The sequence below is a fragment of the Camponotus floridanus genome, unplaced genomic scaffold (genome assembly GCF_003227725.1).
Source record: "Camponotus floridanus strain SB8 unplaced genomic scaffold, Cflo_v7.5 scaffold43, whole genome shotgun sequence".
NCBI classification, from domain to species: domain Eukaryota; kingdom Metazoa; phylum Arthropoda; class Insecta; order Hymenoptera; family Formicidae; genus Camponotus; species Camponotus floridanus.
Window position 1 is genome coordinate 755367 of NW_020229581.1, and position 21238 is coordinate 776604.

The 21238-nt window shown below is 34.6% G+C and overlaps 4 protein-coding genes across 10 annotated transcripts in view; 3 read left to right on the forward strand and 1 right to left on the reverse strand.

The window, feature by feature from the left end:
- Positions 1-5031, reverse strand: part of LOC105255236 (ELKS/Rab6-interacting/CAST family member 1) — a 67548-nt gene extending 62517 nt beyond the window's left edge. For 4 of the 7 annotated variants that reach the window (XM_011264398.2, XM_011264397.2, XM_011264402.3 and 1 more), the window contains exon 1: positions 1848-2639. In XM_011264398.2, the coding sequence (XP_011262700.1) occupies positions 1848-2639 (792 nt within the window). Of the gene's footprint in view, positions 1-1847 lie in introns of all 7 variants that reach the window. The other 3 variants (XM_011264396.2, XM_025411745.1, XM_025411746.1) reach the window with 3 other exon arrangements.
- Positions 5032-8460: 3429 nt separating this feature from the next.
- LOC105255235 (beta-hexosaminidase subunit beta) lies at positions 8461-13109 on the forward strand. Its single transcript, XM_011264395.3, has 7 exons — positions 8461-8731; positions 9233-9458; positions 10679-10797; positions 11033-11405; positions 11659-11951; positions 12089-12351; positions 12688-13109. Exons 1-7 carry the CDS (start codon positions 8552-8554, stop codon positions 12863-12865), a joined length of 1632 nt encoding a protein of 543 aa, XP_011262697.2. The 5' UTR covers positions 8461-8551; the 3' UTR covers positions 12866-13109.
- Positions 13110-14435: 1326 nt separating this feature from the next.
- LOC112639010 lies at positions 14436-15885 on the forward strand. Its single transcript, XM_025411737.1, has 4 exons — positions 14436-14484; positions 14978-15143; positions 15586-15772; positions 15845-15885. Exons 1-4 carry the CDS (start codon positions 14477-14479, stop codon positions 15883-15885), a joined length of 402 nt encoding a protein of 133 aa, XP_025267522.1. The 5' UTR covers positions 14436-14476.
- A 1508-nt stretch (positions 15886-17393) lies between these two features.
- Positions 17394-20566, forward strand: LOC112639011. Its single transcript, XM_025411738.1, has 3 exons — positions 17394-17675; positions 17909-18100; positions 18167-20566. Exons 1-3 carry the CDS (start codon positions 17394-17396, stop codon positions 20564-20566), a joined length of 2874 nt encoding a protein of 957 aa, XP_025267523.1.
- Positions 20567-21238: the final 672 nt, after the last annotated feature.

Sequence of the window (21238 nt, forward strand, 5' to 3'; positions counted from 1 at the left end):
TATGCATTTTATGCCAACTTTTTTCATTTTTTACAAAGATATATTATGAATCATGGAATATTGTTTTCTATGTAATTTTTTCGTATGAAAAAAAGAGGATTATTATTCTATATGTTATTTGATTAATTTCATTGCCTATGTTATAATATATATTATAACAAACATCTAATCATTTAAAATGTGATTCACATAGATTTCAGTAACATAAAATTGCATTTAATATGAAATCTTATCTTTTATAAATTTTTATCTTTAAATAATATTCAAAGAATAAATTGGATAAAAATAATAGAGGCACTATAATTAAAATCAGTGCATTAAAATTAATGTAATAAATTTTGTTACTATCATAAAATTTGGCAAAGCTTGCACAACCTTGATTTCACAAATTAATATCAAGTAATGTATTAGATAATTGTAAAATCAAATAGATGTATACGAAAATGAAAACAAATTACGATGTAACAAATTATGATGTTATGAGAAAATATATGTGTACGTGTGTGTGTGTGTGTGTGTGTGTGTGTGTGTGTGTGTGAAACTTGTTGCCGATTATAAATGATTAATTCAACATTCGCTCATTACGCTACACTCCACACATTAATTGATACGGAATTTGATAAATACGTGTACCATCGTAGTGGTTTAATTACTGCAAAAGCTTCGGTAGTTTCGCTAGTGATTATGCGACTCTCACGAAATCGGTATAAAGGTGGCTCCCCCTTCGTGTTGCATTTTTAGCCAATCGATAATAAGACTCTGCAATTCTACATTACTGCAGAATAAACTACCGCTATTTTAATTCGAATAATACACTATGAAAAGTTTTGATCGTCTTAATGTCGCGAATCTAAGTGATGTCAGAAAAGTATAAACGAACGTGACTGCAGTACATGTTTCAATTTTTGAGATTAAAATTCTTCGCAAAATATGGAAGATATACGCATTCTGTTTGTAATATGAATGTGAAACACATATTTCTGTAGAGAAAAGCATCTAAAGCTCTGGTAAAAATATCGCGTTGTTTCGTCAAAGGGTTTCTCCTCAAAAGAGGTTTAACCCACTTTTGCGTGACTGATGTTGTACGAATAAACCTTTTTGCAATCTTTTTAGTTTCTCCATTTTTTGGATATTATTTTAAAAATGTCATATATAATTCAACAATTTCTAGAAGGGGAGAGCAAGTAATAATCTATCTCTTTTTTGAATATTCGTCGCATTTCTTTCATCAAATGAGCTAATTTTTGATTGATATTACGTGAATGTTGTATTTTTTACGTAATCTTTTCCATTCGTTTATCTGCATATACATAACTAATAATTACGTCAAGTGTTGAACACAATTTCTGGAAGATAACGATTTCTCCTCGAAGGATTCCATTTTCTAGTTACCATTATCCTCGTTACATGCGTGTTCTTTTTAACTATGCTGACTAAAGATAATTAGGTCAAATAAACGTGTTAAAGTATGCAACCTCGCAGTTGTAAAAGGGATTAACGTTGGTGGGTCCCGCGACCTGATTCTGAGAGGACGGCCTCGGCGCAAGGACGCGCGTGACGTGACAGCCGCGACGATCTCGGTCAGGATGACGTTCCGCGCATTACCGCGGTTTTCCGAGATGGACATTTCGCGACATTTTGACCGCAATGGCTCTTCGAGGGCTAACATATGTAGTAGTATTCATACGAGACCAACGGAATCCGATAATCGAACGATACGCGCACATAGAGAAAGAGGGAGAGAGAGAGAGAGAGAAAGAGAGAGAGAGAGAAATAGATAGATGACACACGCGCTAAAACCGCGCGGATCGACCGATTCACAGAGTTAGCAGACATTCTCGACTGACCTGATTCTCCGAGTTGAGCAGCTTGAGTTGTTCATTGATGAGACTGTATTTGGTGCTCTCCTCTTTGCGCAGCGCTCGTTCCTTCTTCAATTCCGGGCTCCAAAACGTCTTGATGCTGTGCATCGAACTGCCAAGTTTCTGGTTCGTCAGCTCGAGTTCCTTCTTCAGGTTGCCAAGCTCGCGCTGCAGATCGTTGTTCTGATGTTGAAGCTCGCCGATGTAGCCGCCGCTGTCGCGCAGCATGTGCGGATTCGGGCTCTGGCGCGCCGACCTGGAGCCGTAAAGCTCATCCTCGAGGTACAGACCGCGATCGCGACTACGCTCGCGGCTCGGCTCGCGTATCGGCACGAATTCGCGATCATGATCGAGGACGCCGGCGGAGGCACGGTCGAGGCTGGTGTAACGCGCTACCATGCCCGCCGAGCTGGACATGGCGGGTCTCGAGGCGCTTCTGGATCGGTGATGTCCGCCCCCACCGCCCCCGGTCGACATACTCCTACCCCTCTCCTCGAGCATCACGGGACTGCCGAGGTCCTCGTCGCGGGAGTAGTACGGGCTGCCCAGCTGATGGTGATGGTAGCTGCCGAAACCGAGGTGCTCGGGCGAGTTGTTTCCGCTTCGTGTACCCCGTTGCTTGCGACCCCCCAGCGGACTGCCACGACCGCTCGCATAACTACGCGACGGACTACGGTCGACGGTCGGCAGTTCGCCTACGCGACGACCGCTGCGTGGCGAGCGAGTGCCACCACCGGGACCTACTACGCCACTGCTCGAGTATGGGTCCCGTGACATTATACGAGAAACCCGTACTACGCGAACCCGTACCCTGCTCCTCTTCTCTTTCTCGTTGTTGTTCCCGCAAGATCGTCTCGAGTCAGTGTCGTCTCGTTAGTATCTCGTCAGTACAGTCACTTCTTCCTTCTTCTCTTTCTTGCTCCCTTCCTTCTTCTCGAGCGTTTCTTCCGCTTTGTGCGATTGAATAAACACCTTCCGTGATTTTTTTCTCCTTCTTTCTCGGCAGTGCTCGTTTCTCGAATTCGATTATCACCAGAGCTCTAATCTCGTGCCCTCTTCATCATACCTCGCGGCCGTTCCCCTCGTCTCTCTCGCACATTTTTACGCTCATGTCAGGCTGCAATGGGTGATCTGGTTAATGAGCGTTTTCCCGTTCGACGGGACGTCCGTCCGTCTATCCGAGAATTCAGTTAGGGTAATAATCGGAGGATGGAAGCGTGCGGCTCCAATTTCGACGATCGCCTCCTTTCGGGCGACTCGATCTTCGCTTCGTTTTCAGCTTCGTGCTGCAGCATCCGGTTATGGCCGATGACGGTGTCGACGATGCGCTTCCGGTCTCTCGGTGTCTTCGTGATCTTCGACGCCAAGACGCGGACACGATAATGGTGTGTCCCGGGATGACGCGAGAGGATGTTTCTATTCTACATGCGATAGCGCGTTCGCGAACGACGAGCATTGACGAGGTGGACGTGATCGGTCCTCGTCTTTATTCGCGTCGCGGGACAGTTTTATTTCTCTTTCTCCTCGAGTATCGCCGATGTCAACGAAGACCGTCGGTTCGGTCCCTTCTTTGCCGGTCAATCGACCTCATCTTCCCCGTCGCGACGATGATCCTCCGCCCGATCGATCTTCTCTCCACCCACGCCACTGCCCACCACCTCTCCTCACCGAGTACAACTTCCGCGTTTCTGGCCGGCGTACTACTACTAGCGAATAGTACTACTACGCGCGTGGATCACTTCGTACTCGGCGGCGGCGTACGGCGAGGTCACGACCCTCGTCAGCTCGAGGATCGATCTTTGACCTTCTTTCGATGGCGTAGCCCATCGAGCGAGGGCGAATAGAGATCGAGGGGGAGAGAGAGAGAAAGAGAGACAATCGACTCCCTCTTTTTCCGACTTCCTGTTTTCCCGAGCCGACGCAATGCAAACGAACGAACGAACAAACCCTCTCTCGCGTGTCCTCTCCCGTTCCCTCTTCCGGTCTCTCTCGCTCTCTCCCTCGGCCTCCGGTCACGACGCTCCGAATCCAAGAACCGCCCTTTCGCGAGCGAGCCAAGTCGACGAACCGAGCCGATTACGTTCCCTTTCTCGCGGACCCAAGTCCACCCTCGTGTGCCAGCTTCCGCGCCTGCGTGCGTACTACACGCGCGTATGTCGTTTTCGTACGTCGCGTGCGTTCGTCGTCGGCGCACCGCGCACTCACACTCTTTCACAGGAGAAGATATATATCGCCCCCCTGTCTCTCGCCTACTCTTTTTCTCTTTCTCTCTCTCTCTCTCTCTGTCTCTCTATGCGTCGCGCACCGGCGTTCCCGTTTTGCGAAACCAGCGCCTAAGGTCCCTTCTTATCGATTTCACTCTCTCCTCTTCACTTCTTTCCTCCTCTCTCTTTTTTCCGATCCCGTCGTCCTCGTCTCGCCGCTCGCGCCTCGTGGACGATGCTCGACGTGACTCCACTCGACTCCGGGTGAAACGCGACGGCGACGCGAGACGAACGGCAAATCAACCCCCGCGACCGACCCACCGACCCACCGACCGACCGACTAACCGATCCAACCGACCAACCGCACTACACTATCCACCGTCCACTACCGGAGCACAGCCACTTCCGTGCACTGACGCCGCCACCGACACCGCCGTCGTTACCGCCACCGGCGTTCGCCACCCTCGCGCTTACCCACCCTCTCTGTGTCTCCTTCCCTCTCCCTCTCGATCTCTCTATCGTTCGCGCAGTCGAACACGGGCCAGCCACCCCACACGTATACACACACGTATGTACCCTCGCGATTGCGCGAGCCCAAGATTACTCCCCCGTTTGGCGACGCGTTTATGTGTGTATGGGTTACCGGCCACCACCGAAAGTCGCGGAAGAGACGAGGAGGAACTTTGGCACGGCGCGCGATGGCTACGCGCGCACTGAGAGAGTACTCTAATACTAGCCGGCAATTGCACAAGAGAGGCCACCCTTTACCTACCACCACCATCAGTATCATCACCATTACCAACCACCGCCACAACTACCACCACTACTAGCACGATTGCCGGCTTTGCCATCATTGGCGCCATCTTCGTAGAAACGTCACCGCGAGTCACGTCCCTATCTCCGCGAATATATTCTACATATAACGTCACTATCATTATCATACTGAGCATACATACGTACGCTTATGCTAATATGTGTGTGTGTGTGTGTGTGTGTGTGTGTATGCATGTATATATATAGATATCAGGGAATCGAGGTAAAAGCGTTGGCATCACCGATAGACATCATGAATGCCACCTCGAGGCGTATCACCTGCTCAATTTTTTTCTGTAAAATTCTCCCCTCCCCTTTTCCAATTGCACCTCTCATTCCATTGATCACTCCTGACTACCCTACCGATGGCGCGACGTTCTCTATGGTGGCCGCCCCACCTTCGGGGTGGTTTCCCAACGCGCAGATGCACGCGCGGATCTGTGCGTGGTCGAAAATGCAGGATACCATGCAACTATACGATGCCACTAGATGGAAAACTTTGGAAAGAAATTTCCGAATTTTTAGAATTTTCCAACGTCAGTATTAAGAGAAAATAATAAATTAAAGTAAAATAATTAACATTTAAAAAATCTTTAAAATAATTAATATTGCGAAGAAATGTAATTGGTCTATACTTTTATAAACGTTTACTAGTTAAGATAAATTGACGACAAATCTTGTTTCAATATTTAAAAAATATTAACAATGGATCTGTAAAATATGATATATGACTAAATAAGTTTATATTTTATCATAAAATACATATTTGTAAAAATTATTTTAAAGAATACATACATGAATTATTTAATGCAGTTTTAAAAGAGCAGATTGTATGTGTGTGATATTAATAATTAAATATTAATTTATCATACAATCAATATTTCCTTTTTTTGAATATTGCTGTATATATCATAATATTATAAAACTACCATATTTTATAAAATTTTTAATTTAATATTCAAGAAATGTTTATTAAACGTGCTCTAAAAAATATATGAAATGCTAACTTTTATTGAAGTCATTTTAATCAGATTTATTATCGCATGTTGCTGCAGTAATTTTTAATGAAAATGGTTTCGTGTAGAAAGCGTTACCAAAACGGAAGCCTCTCTAGGGCACTTTGACCCTATAGTCCAACCCTGAATGCACGTTCATTTGGATTTTCTTCTCCCTTCGCCCCCTGACAACCGTCGACCCGGCGTACGAGAGTCGCAATCAATGAAGCTACGATTCACCGAGCAGTAGCGTATCATGACAGAATTAGATTAAGGCAGTCTCTCTGACGTAATGAAAGTAGTACTAGTATAGAATTATGATACGAGTTGTTATTTCTTGGAAAAAAGATTTACGATTTATTGCGTGGTCAATTAACACTTGTTTCTGTCTGCTCATTAGCATGTTAATTTATAATCTTTTATCTTATTGTACTTATAAATCTAGTAACTAAAATTGCAATTTGTTTTGCAATACGTGACATTAAAAGACATATAAAAATATAACAAATTTTCTTTATTAATTTAAAGACAAAGAGAGGGAAAGAGAGATCAAAGGTTATATATATTTTCTTATAGCAATTTTCTAATTTATTAATATTGTATACTTTCTCAGTAAGAATACTTTTTTTATTTGCATCTATGCATTAAAATCACGAAAATTCTAAAATGAGTTATTGAATTTAGAGAATTGACTTGGATTTACTAAAAAAAAATTACAGATAAACAGCGAATATTCAACAAACGTGTAATCAAAGTTCATGATATTAATAACATGACATTATAATTGCCATATCAAAGTGTTCTTCACGAGTACTTAATAAATGTAACTTCATATTATGTGCGCTTTACTCTGAATGTGATTGTTTTCGTGATTATATGTCATTATAGTTATTTGCCTATAGAATCTTTTATTTTCATCGCATTTCGAGAAAGAAAATTAATCGATTCAATTGATAAAATATAAACATTGAATAAATATAAACATAAAGTTAGAGCCGTAATTTTTGATTTTTTTTCATATCTTATACTACTCTTATTTTACTTTTATTATCGAATATAATTGCAACTAATCTATCGAATTGATTTACATTTTTTAGATATGGAAGAATTATGTAAAGGATTAATTAAACATTTTTGTGTAATGTATGATATTAAATGAAAGAATTATAAAATCAGTAAAATTATTATGAATATTATCGAATAATTGATCGCTATATCTATAATAATAATTTATCGACGTCGATGTCGGAGCAATCATGAAACCAATGACCTTTGCGCTTGACTGTTTGTAGCTTTCTGTTAAATCGTTTGATAATGACACAGTTGTGATAAAGCGATCTTCTTGTCCACAAGATATTTAGTATCACTTATAAATAATATACGCGATCGATAAACTATCAAATTTTTCTGTGGAATGAAACAAATGGAACGTTTAATAAGCAAAACAAATTTTATCGTGCGTTTAAACATTTAAAGATATGACATCTAACAAACAATGTATTACATATGTTGTATGTTTGTAATGTTTTTCAAAATAGATTTAAATGATACGCTTTTTATCATACCATTAAAAATTTTACTGAAGAATAGTATAAGATATTATCAACACAAATATGTTTTTAAAGATAACAAAATACATTTAAAGATAATTAATTGATTTTTATTTAAATAATATAATAAACATGATAAAAGATTAGGCAAATATAGATAGAATTCAAGATTAAAGATTTTTAAAGATTAAGCTTTATGTTATTAATGTTGTATGTCGCAATAACTTAAGAGTGTTTTTGTAATATTTATGTAATCTTATCATGTTATTATTTTCATAATAATATTAAAAAATCAATGAAAAATTACTTTGACAAATGTATTTTTTAATAAATGTTTTTAAATCCTGTGTAACTTTTATTTGACATAAAGAATAGATTGATTTAATATGTGTATGTATGTATACATATGTATATGAAGATAAATAAAAACAAAATATCAACTTCAAGATTAGTCCTTATTTGACAGCTTTCTATCGATATTTCCTCAAAAACATGTTAGTGTACTTTTTGAACGAATTTCAGTGCAGAAATAACAAACAGACCTCATAAAATCATTTTAACCTTATTAATAAATAAATACATATATTATTCGCTTATCTATTAATGATAATTATTCAAAAATGACGAAGAAATACAGAGATAAATTGAATCTAACTGATATGCATAGCACAATCACAGACTAATAATACGAATATCAAAAGTATTGCAAAATGAAAAAACATAAAAGAGCCAAAAATTTGAGAATTGAAAAATTTTCTAATTTCTTCATCAGTTTCTTCACAAGCTAAGAAATTAAGATCATTAAAAATTAATTGGCTCATTGTCGAATGTACATGTATACATAGTATACATGTACAAGATTTTTCGAAAATGTGCAGTCAAAGATTTAAGGATAAATGGAGATTGCAGCGATTAAACGAAGACTGGTTATTCCCACTTGACCGTGAAGCTCTCTCAGGGACCAAAGTGATAAAACTTAAGTGACGCAGGCTAAGGTCGTTACCACTATCATGCATACGTGCGTACGGTTCTGCAGCATCCTGCGATCGTCAGTAGACGATGACCACTCGGTGGCGTCACATCGTTTCTCGATCGTGCTAAATTGCTTTCTCTGACGCGAGACGAACATGTGGAGTCGCGCGATCTTTCTGATCCTGGTGACCACCGCGCCCTGGGTAGCCTGCTTGTGGCATGCGGACGCGGGTCCATGGTTTGAAGCCACGAAAGGCGAAGTCTGGCCCATGCCAAATTCGCGCGTGGTAAAAGAAGACTTCTATCTATTGCGACCATCGAACTTTGATATTCGAGTGAGTTTTATTTTTGGTCTTTTTTAATATAATTTATCTTTCATCCAATGCAAAGAATAAACTCTTAATCAATTCAGATCTTTTTATATCTTTATAAGATTAGAATTGACAATATTTTGTTATTTTCAACTTTATCGTATTTTCGCGACAATAAAATAGCGTGCAATTTGCATGTACTCGTGAAGCGGTCGTTTTTTAATAAAATTATTTTTGTGGGATTTTTAAAAGAGGAAAGTTTTAATAGAACTTTAATCGATTTATAGTAATCGTTTTATAGGTTTTATAGTAGTAACTGTTTTGGCTTCTATGATTTGTCTTCTCTTTTATTTTATTTCTTGTAACATTGTATATCTTTTTTATTATTGTTATATATTTCTAAATAATATGAAAAAAATTTTATTCTCTCTTTAGAGTTTCTATTCATTATTTTACATGCTTTTTAGAATTTTATAAAAATATTCTGACTTTGTCTCGTTTTAAGTAACACTAATTTTTGCAAAGGTAAATGGCGAGACATGCGATATAATAACCGAGGCGATTGAACGGTACATGAGAATCATCTTGACGGAAGCAAGGATAGCGAGGTTAGTCACGGAAGGGCAGCCAAGAACATCCGTTCGGGATGATCCCCATTTTAAAGGCACTCTTGAAGCCCTAAGCATCCGTCTTTTAAAACCTTGCGAACAGAATGGCGATCATTGGCCACATTTGTACATGAATGAATCTTGTAAGTTTATATTTACTATATAATTATATTAGACATAATCTTTTTAATTTTTATGATTAATTTGTATGATAAGTAATTATATTGGTTAAATTGTAGAAAATGTTTAATATTTTATGGGCATTTTAAAAACAGATAAATTTTATTGCTTAATTGTTGAATAAATAACTGAAGAAAAAACTGCAAAAATTTCCTTTTGTACTATGTATTAATTTATGATTCGGATGAATGTTGCGTGTGCAGCGACCAGTGAGGTTGCTCGCTTTGCATGTACAGTGTGCATTATAAAGTAATAGTGCACCAACAAATTAATTGAATGATGCCAGTGCAGCTCACTCGTAGCTTCGACCTAACATTCGCAGACTTATGTCGATAACGGGCTTGCGTGTGCGCAAATTAAATTTTTCCGGCTTTTAATAACGTCTCCTCTTATCAACACGATGTTAAACCGGTTTAACAATGATTCGGTGATTCCTGAAAGTTTTTGTGTATTACACAATACATTGACTGGCAAACAAACGATGAATAGTAATAAGCAAACAGTAAAAAGCTGTTAAATTGTAAAATTCCAGTAAAAATAGAAATTATATATTTATTTTTTCTAATTGAGTATAATCTTAATTGATTTTAATTTAATTATTATTTTTTTTATATGCTTTAATTATAAATAATTTTTAATCATTTTTTTTGTATTTTAAAGAGTTACAGGAAATATTTATACTGAAAAAAATATAATATTCTTATTCATATACTTGAAAATTACAAAATGTACAAATTTATATATTTTTATATTTGTGTGTAAAGTTTATAACAATTAATAAATAGTAATAAATTTAATAGTTTTCATAATTTAATTTTCTCTTGTGTTCTTTGGATGTAACTGAGATTTTTGAAACTTCGTCACTTCAATCTTCGAAACTGATTGTAGAGAGAATTACATTTAATTTAGTTAGATTAAACCAAAACGATTTCGCGTGGCGCGCGTACCAAACACGTGTAAGAATTTCCAGCGAATTGTGCAATAATAGTGTAATCAGCAAAACGATTGAAACGAGGACGCATAATAAGACAACTTTAAATTATTTCCTAGTTTCTCTTTCTTATCGCGTGGAATTAAATGACGTAAGTCATAATGATGTAAAGTCATGACCAGTGATTAGTGAGCGAGAATTCTATGATTTTATTCGTATTTTTCTTCACGCGGTTTAATACATTTTTCACAGATAAACTCGAGATAAATGAAACATCATCAGTCGCTATTCTTCGAGCCGAAGCCGTCTGGGGAATCCTTCGAGGCCTTGAGACTTTCTCACAAATATTGGCACCATCCGGTGGCGCGAGCGTAAATATTTAAATATTTATCATTCTTCGTAAAATACAAAGGTGTAAAATATTCTAAATTCATTTTAACATGCATGTAAATAATTTGTTGAAAAAAAATAATTTTCAGAATGCAGTGTTTATAAGCTTATTTTTATCAATTTATCAATTCTCTTCTTTTTTCTTTCTGTACAGATAATTCGCGTTTGTATTGAATTAGTTTAAATAAAAGTCGTGAATTTAATTGTGCATTACAGTTGAAAGTAAAATGTCAGACTATCGTGGATGAACCGAAACTGCCGCATCGCGGTCTTTTACTGGATACCTCTCGCCATTATTTACCCCTGTCTGACATCCTATTAACACTGGACGCTATGTCGTACAACAAATTGAATGTTCTCCATTGGCATATCGTCGACGATAATAGCTTCCCATATCAAAGTACCAGATATCCCGATCTATCCGCTAAAGGCGCTTACCATCAAACAATGATCTATACACCTAACGATGTACAGAAAGTCGTCGATTATGCAAGATTACGAGGGATTCGAGTGATGCCTGAATTCGACACACCTGGACATACTAGATCATGGGGTTTGGCTCATCCGGAATTATTAACTATATGTTATGGTAAATAAAATGAAATAATAATTTATATTAATTGTGATATTTTTGGAATATTTTTAGTACAATATTTTGTTGACAGATAATGTAGTTTAGATGTATATTTTTATTTTATATTCTTTTTTGTTAAATATTATTTTATTTTTTTGTTAAATATTATTAATATTAAACTCAAATAAAATGGAAGAATCAGCTGTTAAATCTATTAATATCTTTGATAAATTATATAAATTAATTAATAAGTTTGTATATCCGTCAGACTCTTCCAGGAAACCGAACGGTAAATTAGGTCCGATGAACCCGACGAATCCGGCGCTATACGACTTTATACGAAATTTGTTCTCCGAGATCGTGCAAGTGTTCCCGGATCAATATCTCCACCTGGGTGGTGACGAAGTACCCTTCGATTGCTGGGGCAGCAATCCGGAAATTGGCGACTACATGAAAGCGCACAATATGTCCAACAGATACGAGCTGCTCGAAAACCAATACATAGCCAAGATACTCGCGATCAGCAAATCGTTGGATGCCAATACTATCGTATGGCAAGAAGTAAGTGTTTTTTCTGTAATTTTTTCTTACTTTTTTTTACAACTAATAATTTAATACCTGTACATATAATTATCATTACATATTAAAGTTTCACTTTTAAATTATTTTATTATATACGCAAATTACACAACTTATAGGTTTTCGATAATGGCGTCGTTCTACCCACAACTACGGTAGTGCATGTTTGGAAAATACCGAGTTGGCAAAAGGAGCTCGAGAGAGTGACGATCGCAGGACATCCGGTCTTGCTATCATCTTGCTGGTATTTGGATCACCTCTCTAGCGGCGGTGATTGGGAGAAGTATTACAATTGCAATCCCTTTGACTTTGCTAATGCGGCCAATGCCACTCATTTAATGCTCGGCGGCGAAGCCTGCATGTGGGCAGAATTTGTCAACAAGTGAGTATATCTACTCTCTAGGTTTTTAACAGCGCTTGTATACAAAAATCTATGAATAGATCTTATGAATAAATAATTAATTGGACGATAGTAGCGAAAATAATCTTGTATTTTACTTTTACAACTACCATAATGTGCTATTAAAGTTAAGATTTTCAGTTAAATTAACAAGAATTTGCAAATAATTCTATATAATATTACTTTTTATATAAAAATAATCTTTCTAATGATTTACGACAACACATTAACAACAAAATAAAGTGTAGATAGTTCTTTATTTGATCTTCGAGATGAATGTACGTCGAGCTTTCGTGTCTAGCCGCTGTTTATTTTTAGAAATAATGTGCACTCGAGAATCTGGCCACGTGCGAGCGCGGCAGCCGAACGTTTATGGAGTTTCAACAAGCAAGAAAATAATGTTGCCGCTAAACGTCTAGAAGAGCATGCTTGCCGCATGAATAGACGCGGTATTCCCGCCCAGCCGCCGAATGGACCAGGATTCTGCGTGACCTAGTCGGTTCCTTATCAATCTAATGCCTTGTTTAATTCATGTATTATACATATTAATCTCGCGTAGCGAGATATACGAACCGTCATTTTGCGGTCACTCATTCATCGCGGTATTACATAAAAACATGTATTTCATAATAAATATAGTTTGAATAATATGTATGTGAATTTTTACTTTTTTTTTACCACATAAAATTACATGAATTTAGTAGCGTTATTCACAAACACATGTATTAATAATAATTAAGAAAAAATTTCTATAAATAAATAAGCGCTGAAATATAATTATAATAAACTATTAATAAACTATAAATTTGAAACATGCAATTGTATTCTATTATATGTTTAATGTAAATTTATTTTGCATATTTTTAAAAAATATGCAAATTTTATTAAATAAAATTTGATTATTTCATCTTAACAATAACGAAATATCTAAACCACATTTGTGTTATCTCTTGCTTACGTTACATCTATTTATTATTCCAGCCCAGCAGTGTCAAAATCATTATCTATTGTTGAATGCAGATATTGCGACAAAGATACGGCGTTGCTTTTGTTAAAGGCCTTTTAGTCGAACTCGCGAACCATTACTGGAATGTATCAGCTGAATGTGTATCGAGAGCATTGTCGAACCTGAACATGCGGTGATAGTTTATCCTCTATAAAAGAAATCCTTTTATCTAAAGTCAAACATTTATGAGGAAATTGATTTCCACTAGCGATTAAAGCCTGATTTAGACTGAATACTTTTTCATCAATAGTATGCAAATGTTGTTTATCAAATAATCAAATCCGCAGTTAACATAGTGTTTTTATTCACGGTTGACGAATTAACATAACGCATTTACAAATTATGCAAATTAGTTGACTAGAGAGAGTTTGTCTACATTATATCTGCTTATAATCATTATATTTGCTTAATATCGTCTCAGTTATCTTTTATATTTACATTAATTTTAATTACTAATATTCTGTCACAAATTTTGAATTAATTTTTTCCAGAAAAAATTTTACTCATCACAAATTTGAATATTTAATATTAAATATTTCTTGATAATTAAATTTCCTATCATGCTAATTATATTATCTAAATTATAAATTATTATTATCTTATTATTTATTCTCACAGTGATAAGTGTTTATGACTTTTACAAATCCTTATCAATATTCGAAGAACGAATAGAGTTAGGCTAAGATTTCTTGCTATCAATGATAAATAATATTACATAATACTTATATCTACTATAGAAAATAGCAATCCATGCCCACTATGTTTTGTATAATTTGAAACAAAAAAAGGGGAATCACCGAGTAATTTCCGTATGCAATTTATTCTGCGAAAACCAATCTATTTTACGTCACCAAGGTTACTGTTAAATAATCTTTAGCCAATTCATGATTCATGATCATGAGAAACTGACTTTAAACATTTCCAAGTGTTTTTGAACAGCAACCGATAAAATTCCAAGTAACTTTAAATGATTTTTACGAAAATAAGTGTGATTATCTCTCGAGTTGTCATTGATTTAATACCAATTTACATTTGTGGAAATCTGAACAAACACAATATTATCAATTATTAATATTATTCAGATAACATTTTTAGCGCATCATGTCAAGGTAAATTTTAATAAAAAATTATTATTATGATTTAATCAGGAAAATACCTTGTCATTGTGATTGCATGCTGTAGCAAATATTTTGCTAGCGTTATTATTGTGTGTATTAGATTTCCACTTTCATATAAATAACTCCATTTGTAATCATTTTATTCCATATCAAAAGATGGAAATGGATGAATCTTTGAGTAAGAAATTTTTAAAAAATTTTACACATATAAATCATATTTTAGTCGATTTTCTTCTAAATTTAATAAACATATGGTATATGTAAAAATATCATATATTTATTAAATTTAGAAAAAAATCGATTAAAATAAGATTGTAAGATTGTAAAATGTTCCTCTCAAAAAAATTTCTCATTCAAAAATTTTCTGATTTCCACAATGTTGATTAAGTAATTTTTATTTTATTTATTATTTTGTAAATTATTATCTTGGATTTTCAATAATGTATGATAACGTACGTATATTAAATTCCAGAAATTGTTACAGTTTGAGTGTTTCTCAACCGCCTTGCTGTTTACCGACATGTCTGATCCCATGCTCTGTAATTTGTTGTACTCCACCTGTGAGCTATCCCTGCATGCCTTACGTGCCCCGTGTTCAATGTAGGATAGCTTGTCGGCCTCAGTCTGCACCGAAACCAATTAAAGCTGTGGTATGTTTGTTATGCGAAATACTAACTTCTATTTTCTTTACAATTCTTCTTTAAATAGAATTACTGTACGTGCATATTATAGAAAAATTTATCAAAATATTTTATTAAAAATATTCATATTTAATTTATACCAAATTGTACTTGTGATAAGATAAAATTTATTTGTAACAGATATCATCATGCCACAGTATATCTCGTACATTACTTTCAGCAATTTTTCAATTATATTTTAATTTCGAGTTTAATTTTTATTGTTATCTTATGTAGATTAAGATATAATACATACATTTATATACATGATAATATTTTTATCTCATATAAAATATGTACAAGACACATACACATTTTTAAAATTATTTATTTGAGATTAATATACATGATTATTTTAAGCTAATAATTATTTTCTTGAAATAAAAGATAGCTAAAAAAATTTTTTTGAAAGGTTTATTTGCCAAGCTGTCCCATGTCCAATCCACTGAAAATGGAAGTAACATATTTGCCGTCCTCATCACTCCCTTCGTCACCTTGCTTTTACGTTTGTAAAACGAATTATGTCCCTTGCAATCTACCTAAAACCGATACTTCAAAACCGATAGCCATGAATCGCTCATCTTGCAAAATACTTGGTCGTAAGGCTATTATCATATTTCTCTCTTTAGAGAATTTATTGTTAAGATTAATGTAAATTTCTCATTTCACAGAATTGTCAGATCTTGTCCCGCCTGTTAAAAAAGTTCTCTAATTGGCAAATCATTGATAATTATGCAACTGCATGCAAAGATGCGTCATGATTTATGCAAACAGCAAAAAATACGAACTTGTTAAATGATACACTTCAGTTATAAAATTAAAAATTATGGATTTTTGTAATGATATTTATTAAAGTAAGTATTGTTAATATTCTATAAAATTTTATATAAAATGTATATATATATATATATATATATATATTTTAAAAGTTGTTAAATAGAGATTTAAATAATATTTGTAATTATTTTAACATATTTCTTATTTTCATGAATTATTGCGTATTATGTGTACAATGTTCTTAATGAAAATTTAGAATATAAAAATATCTTCTTTTATTTACAAGGAACGTAGAAAACGTGAAGTAATAGTAAAATCAATCATTCATAATCTATTTTTATAATTTGCTATGAATTGGGATAAAAAAATGTACAATATCTATTTTTTTCAAAGAGAAAGATATTATCGCAACTCTCTTAAAAAATTTCATTGAAGAAGAAATTAATTAACATATATAAAATAAATAACTAAATTCTTGACTAAAAAATCATAATATTATTAAAAGCAACAAATTTTGTGTTACTCTGTTGAAATAATTTTTAATAAATTCAAATTAATTGTATATTAAATTTTATGGTATATTATAAAATATTCATGTATGTACATATTGTTTTAGAATATGTATTGTAAATTGTAAGCAAGCTAATATTATTATAATTAAAAATAAAAATATATTCTTATTGTACAAATTTTAATGTGTTTTATTATACATATGTGTTTATCATAATTCTTAAATAAAATAAATATTGTCTATATTTCTTAAATCTTTTTCCACAATTAGTGCTACACTTGATAATCAAACGTTTTCTTGCATAATTATAAATAAAATAAAATATAAACAAGATTAATTCTACACATTAACATATTTTGTTTAATTATAAATAAAATCTTTCTTGTATATATTTATACGGAATTAATTTATAATTTATATAAACATATATATATATATATATATATATATATATATATATTGTTATAATATATATATACACAAAACATATCCATGGTAACTAGTCATGCACTTGTCCCTCTTTTCTTAATATGTCAAAACTCGCGGTTTCCTTTCGGCGGTAACGCAAAATCCGATTTGAGAATTTTCCTCATTAAGTTTAAACGATGATTTTTTGATAGCAAGTATTGCGTTATCCAAATTTAAGCAAAATTAACGATAATGAAAAAAAAGTAAAAATGTTCCAAAGAATATACGTTAAATTAATAAATTCAGAAATTTTTTTCCTATCTAAAAAATTTTCTTTCAGGAAAGTCTCAATCGAAAAGAAATTTGGATGCAAATCGTCTGCACATCCAAGCGTAGTAAACTTACGAGCTACCAATACAAACCGTAAGGAACATTCGCAATCTATAAAGTCTCCGTCTGTGCAGAACTTGAACAAATCGTATTCGTTAAATAATTTTATGAAATCGAAAAACGATCGAAAAAGGATGTTGCCAGATGAAATGCAACCTCCAAAAACCAGATTCAACTCTCGAGACAGATTGAAAGAGACACATTCAATTTTCTCGCCACGACTTAAAAGTTTTCCTGCAGAAAAGATCAAGAAATTGGACAATCAGCCAATGTTTTCACCCGAACTAAACGATGCTTTAATTGTACAACAAGATAATCAGCAAACTGGCACTTTCTTCGCAAACTCCTCTATTAAAAGTAATAACGGTCATGGTGATGTGATACCTGCTATATTATCGTCATATCAACAATCAAAAGTAAATTTTAAAGAGATTTTTCCTTTCTTAATTTTAAGTTAATTTATAGGACGTTATTTTCTTGTTTAATTATTAATTAAAATGATTTAATTTAATAAAAAATGAAAAAATATAAATATAAATTAATAATATATCAAAAACAATATAAAAAATATTTACACATATACTGAATATATCTTAACATATATCTGTATTAATCTTTTTATTAATATAATTTGTTTTTTTAATCCCAGAGCATATCCGACACAGACCAACAACAGATTATAGCTAATCATCAGCAGATCTGTCAATCGAGTACACACTCTGAAAATTTGCTTAATCGACCCATTGTGTCTCCCGAAAAACCTTTCGTATCAAACATGCTTCAAGGAACAGTCGTTTGCAATAGATCGCTTCAAAATCCGTCCGCGATTATTAACCAGCCGGTAATCATTCAAAGTCCTTCAATGTAAGTTATGTCGCAAACGCAACAATCTTCGACTAATTTGCAGATTATTGATCAAAATCACAATGAAACTTCTGCTCTTGTTAATGGATGCGAAAAGCAACCGAGCGATGGCCGAAACGCAGTTAATCAGAAACAAATTTTTATACAACCGAAGCAAGCAGCGATCATACGGAACGCAAATGCATCGCTAAGTGATCGATGTGTCAATAACTATCAAAATGTTTATCATTTTCAATCGCATAATCCTTCAGTTCATCAAAATTCTCAACAAATAAATGAACAAACGCAGCACAACGTGTATCATCAGCAAATGTTGCCGCAAGGGCTCAATCAAATGCAATCACCAATGTTCGATCAGCGACAACATCTACATAATAATTCGGGAGCATTCTATGGTCATTACAATCAACAACAATTATCTGCTACGCAAGTTTCTGGACATGGAATGACTTCGCCACAAGACATGACAGTAAATCAGATGAGATCGATACAACATAATTTGCCTATTCATAATCAGAATCGTGGATATTCTATCAATCCTCAATCACACACAGCATGGCCGCAAAATGATCGATGGATACAAACGGCAAATTTGCATCAACAATTCCCGCAACAGTGGCAATATTATCATCAAGATACTAATTTCAATGAAAAAGATTCTAGAAGCCAAGATCAATCTAATTCATTACAAAATTATAAATCTAATCAACAATCGGTTGCGGAAATTCATACGCATCAAAATAGGAAAAAGAAACTGCAATTCACACCTAATATGATACGCGATCAGGAGCTGTTAGTTTCTACTATGAGGCAACAAGGTGTACCTGAGGAAATAATGCGCCGTCAGTTTGATGCATTACTGAACGAACAACAAAAGCATCTGGTTTATCTCATGCAATTACAACAACAAGAAGATATTCCGGATATAAAAAAAATTCGACTTGCACAAAGAAGAATAGAGAGAGAAGAAAAACCGGAATGGATGATACACATCACTCCATCACGGATATCCTATAATGAGATTGAAAGAATAAAGGCACAGCAAAGAGGTCAAAAGAAACAATATCGAACGGACAGTCTGTTGCCGGAAGAAATTAATAAGACAGTGACTGCTCGACAACAAGATTATTGTCAACAGAAAAAGCAAGAAATAAACAATCAAGTTATTCTACCTCAACAAATGTACGTTCAAATGAATCCTCAATTATGGCAGCGACAAATGATCTGGCCACATAAAAATAACCATCAGACTTCGTGCAATAATTATGCAGCTTGTTATCCTTATCATCAACAAAATACATTAAATAATATAAATCATCAGACAAATCCGACTTTTAACAAATACGTACCATACAATATATGTTATAATCCATATTATTCGAATTCTGAGCAACAAAAAATTTCGCAAAATAAAGAACATAATCCAAGTTCATCGAATTCAATTGACAATCAGAGATTATCAATGGATTTTGCAAATTTCGAGCAGAGTAAAAGACCTGCCGAACCTTCTAGCTTGCTAAAGATGCGAATGTACAAAGAAATAATTCGTCCTCAGAAGCGCAATAACGGTTTGCAGGATCCAAACACCGTACAAAAAGTACTGGAAACACTGAAAAATCCGTCAAGTAGAAAAGGTCTCGAATATCTGGCCAATATTATCAAGAAAAAACCTGTTATTAGACTAAACGGTGTCCAAGATTCTAACGAGATTCCGGAAGATATGCAACCGCGACCACCCGTAGAAATGTCTTCACAACCTCAAAAAAAAATCTCGGTAAACGGTTTGGAGAACACAAGGAATCCTAATAATCCTACGCCATGTATCCTGCGACCTAAGAGAGCCGATGAGCCCGCTATGATGGAATATCCGCGACAGAGACAGAATGCAAGAATTTACAGCATGCAAGCCGAAAAGGAAAACGGCACGGTGGCGATCAATGACGATCAACAGCGATGGCAACCGCGAGATCACATAGTTTCCTACGTGCAAGACACGAGCTCGAGTCCTTATAATCAACAGAATATACCTGTAATGCAAGGACGCCACGACGACCACAAGATGTTCCAATATGCAGCTGCTCCATCTCAACATTACCATCAAATGCAGCAATACTATCTAAATAGACAGAATTTAATCGGCCATAATGGTGGCCAGGGCGATGTTGTGAGCGTGCAACGACCGAATGCACCGGATGCGGTGAGAATCGATCGCGCCGGCGGTGATACCGGTGAAAAATCGAATGTCGAAGGGCCGACGAAGCGCGTAGATATGCAAACGATACAGCGAACGAATATTTATAGTCAACCGGAAATCCGCGAGACAAGGACCATCGGAGGTATCACGTACCTCGCTAGGAAGCCCGAATACGCCCCTAACAATCTCGTCATATCGCCAGATAAATTAATCGCGAGCAGACACTTGCAACCCCCAAGAATATTTTAATTTGCCCGTAAAAAATCTTATCTGTTGAGATTAAGTTTAAGTTTTTTTAATTCCACGTGCATTAGAATTATGCGAAAAATAATTTTGTATCTCGATGTTGAATATGCCCAAATTTTTAAAATTATTTTTTTTTATATGTTTCTTCATTTTATATAACGAATGTATAATTTTATACATATTTTATTATGCTTTTACATCTAATAGCCAATTCGATCAATAGAAAAGTGCAAAATTAGTCATTACATTATAATGCAAGAGAGTTGTAATGTATGATTTTTTAAATTTATGTGTTCGTATCTCTATTTCTATATTTAAATTATTTAAGTAAAACAAAGGTATTTTTTACGTGAATGATGTCATGTGAACGAGTCAATTAATTGTACGATAAATCCTAAATAAGTGTATTATTTTTTAATTTATGTTTATTTTTTATATCATGTTTAATTTTTATGTCAATATTATAAAAATATATCTTGCAATTTTTCACTTTTGATATTTTTTTATTTATATTATATATTTTTATATGTTCGCGTGAACATTTTAATTTTCGATATTTTTATGATTGCAATAATTGTGTTGTATGTATATTCCAAGCATAAGAAATATTCACAATTTTTGAAAGTGTGTAATAAGTAAAAATCTAAAATCAAAACTTACTATTTATTGCAATAA

Coding starts and splice junctions, on each gene's coding strand:
- LOC105255235 (XM_011264395.3), top strand. CDS start 8,552: ATGTGGAGTCGCGCGATCTTTCTGATCCTGGTGACCACCGCGCCCTGG. Junction 11,406..11,658: donor ATTATTAACTATATGTTATG/GTAAATAAAATG, acceptor TATATCCGTCAG/ACTCTTCCAGGAAACCGAAC. Junction 11,952..12,088: donor ATACTATCGTATGGCAAGAA/GTAAGTGTTTTT, acceptor CACAACTTATAG/GTTTTCGATAATGGCGTCGT.
- LOC112639010 (XM_025411737.1), top strand. Junction 15,144..15,585: donor CGAAACCAATTAAAGCTGTG/GTATGTTTGTTA, acceptor TTTTTTTGAAAG/GTTTATTTGCCAAGCTGTCC. Junction 15,773..15,844: donor ATCTTGCAAAATACTTGGTC/GTAAGGCTATTA, acceptor CTCATTTCACAG/AATTGTCAGATCTTGTCCCG.
- LOC112639011 (XM_025411738.1), top strand. CDS start 17,394: ATGTTGCCAGATGAAATGCAACCTCCAAAAACCAGATTCAACTCTCGA. Junction 17,676..17,908: donor CGTCATATCAACAATCAAAA/GTAAATTTTAAA, acceptor TTTTAATCCCAG/AGCATATCCGACACAGACCA. Junction 18,101..18,166: donor CCGCGATTATTAACCAGCCG/GTAATCATTCAA, acceptor ACTAATTTGCAG/ATTATTGATCAAAATCACAA.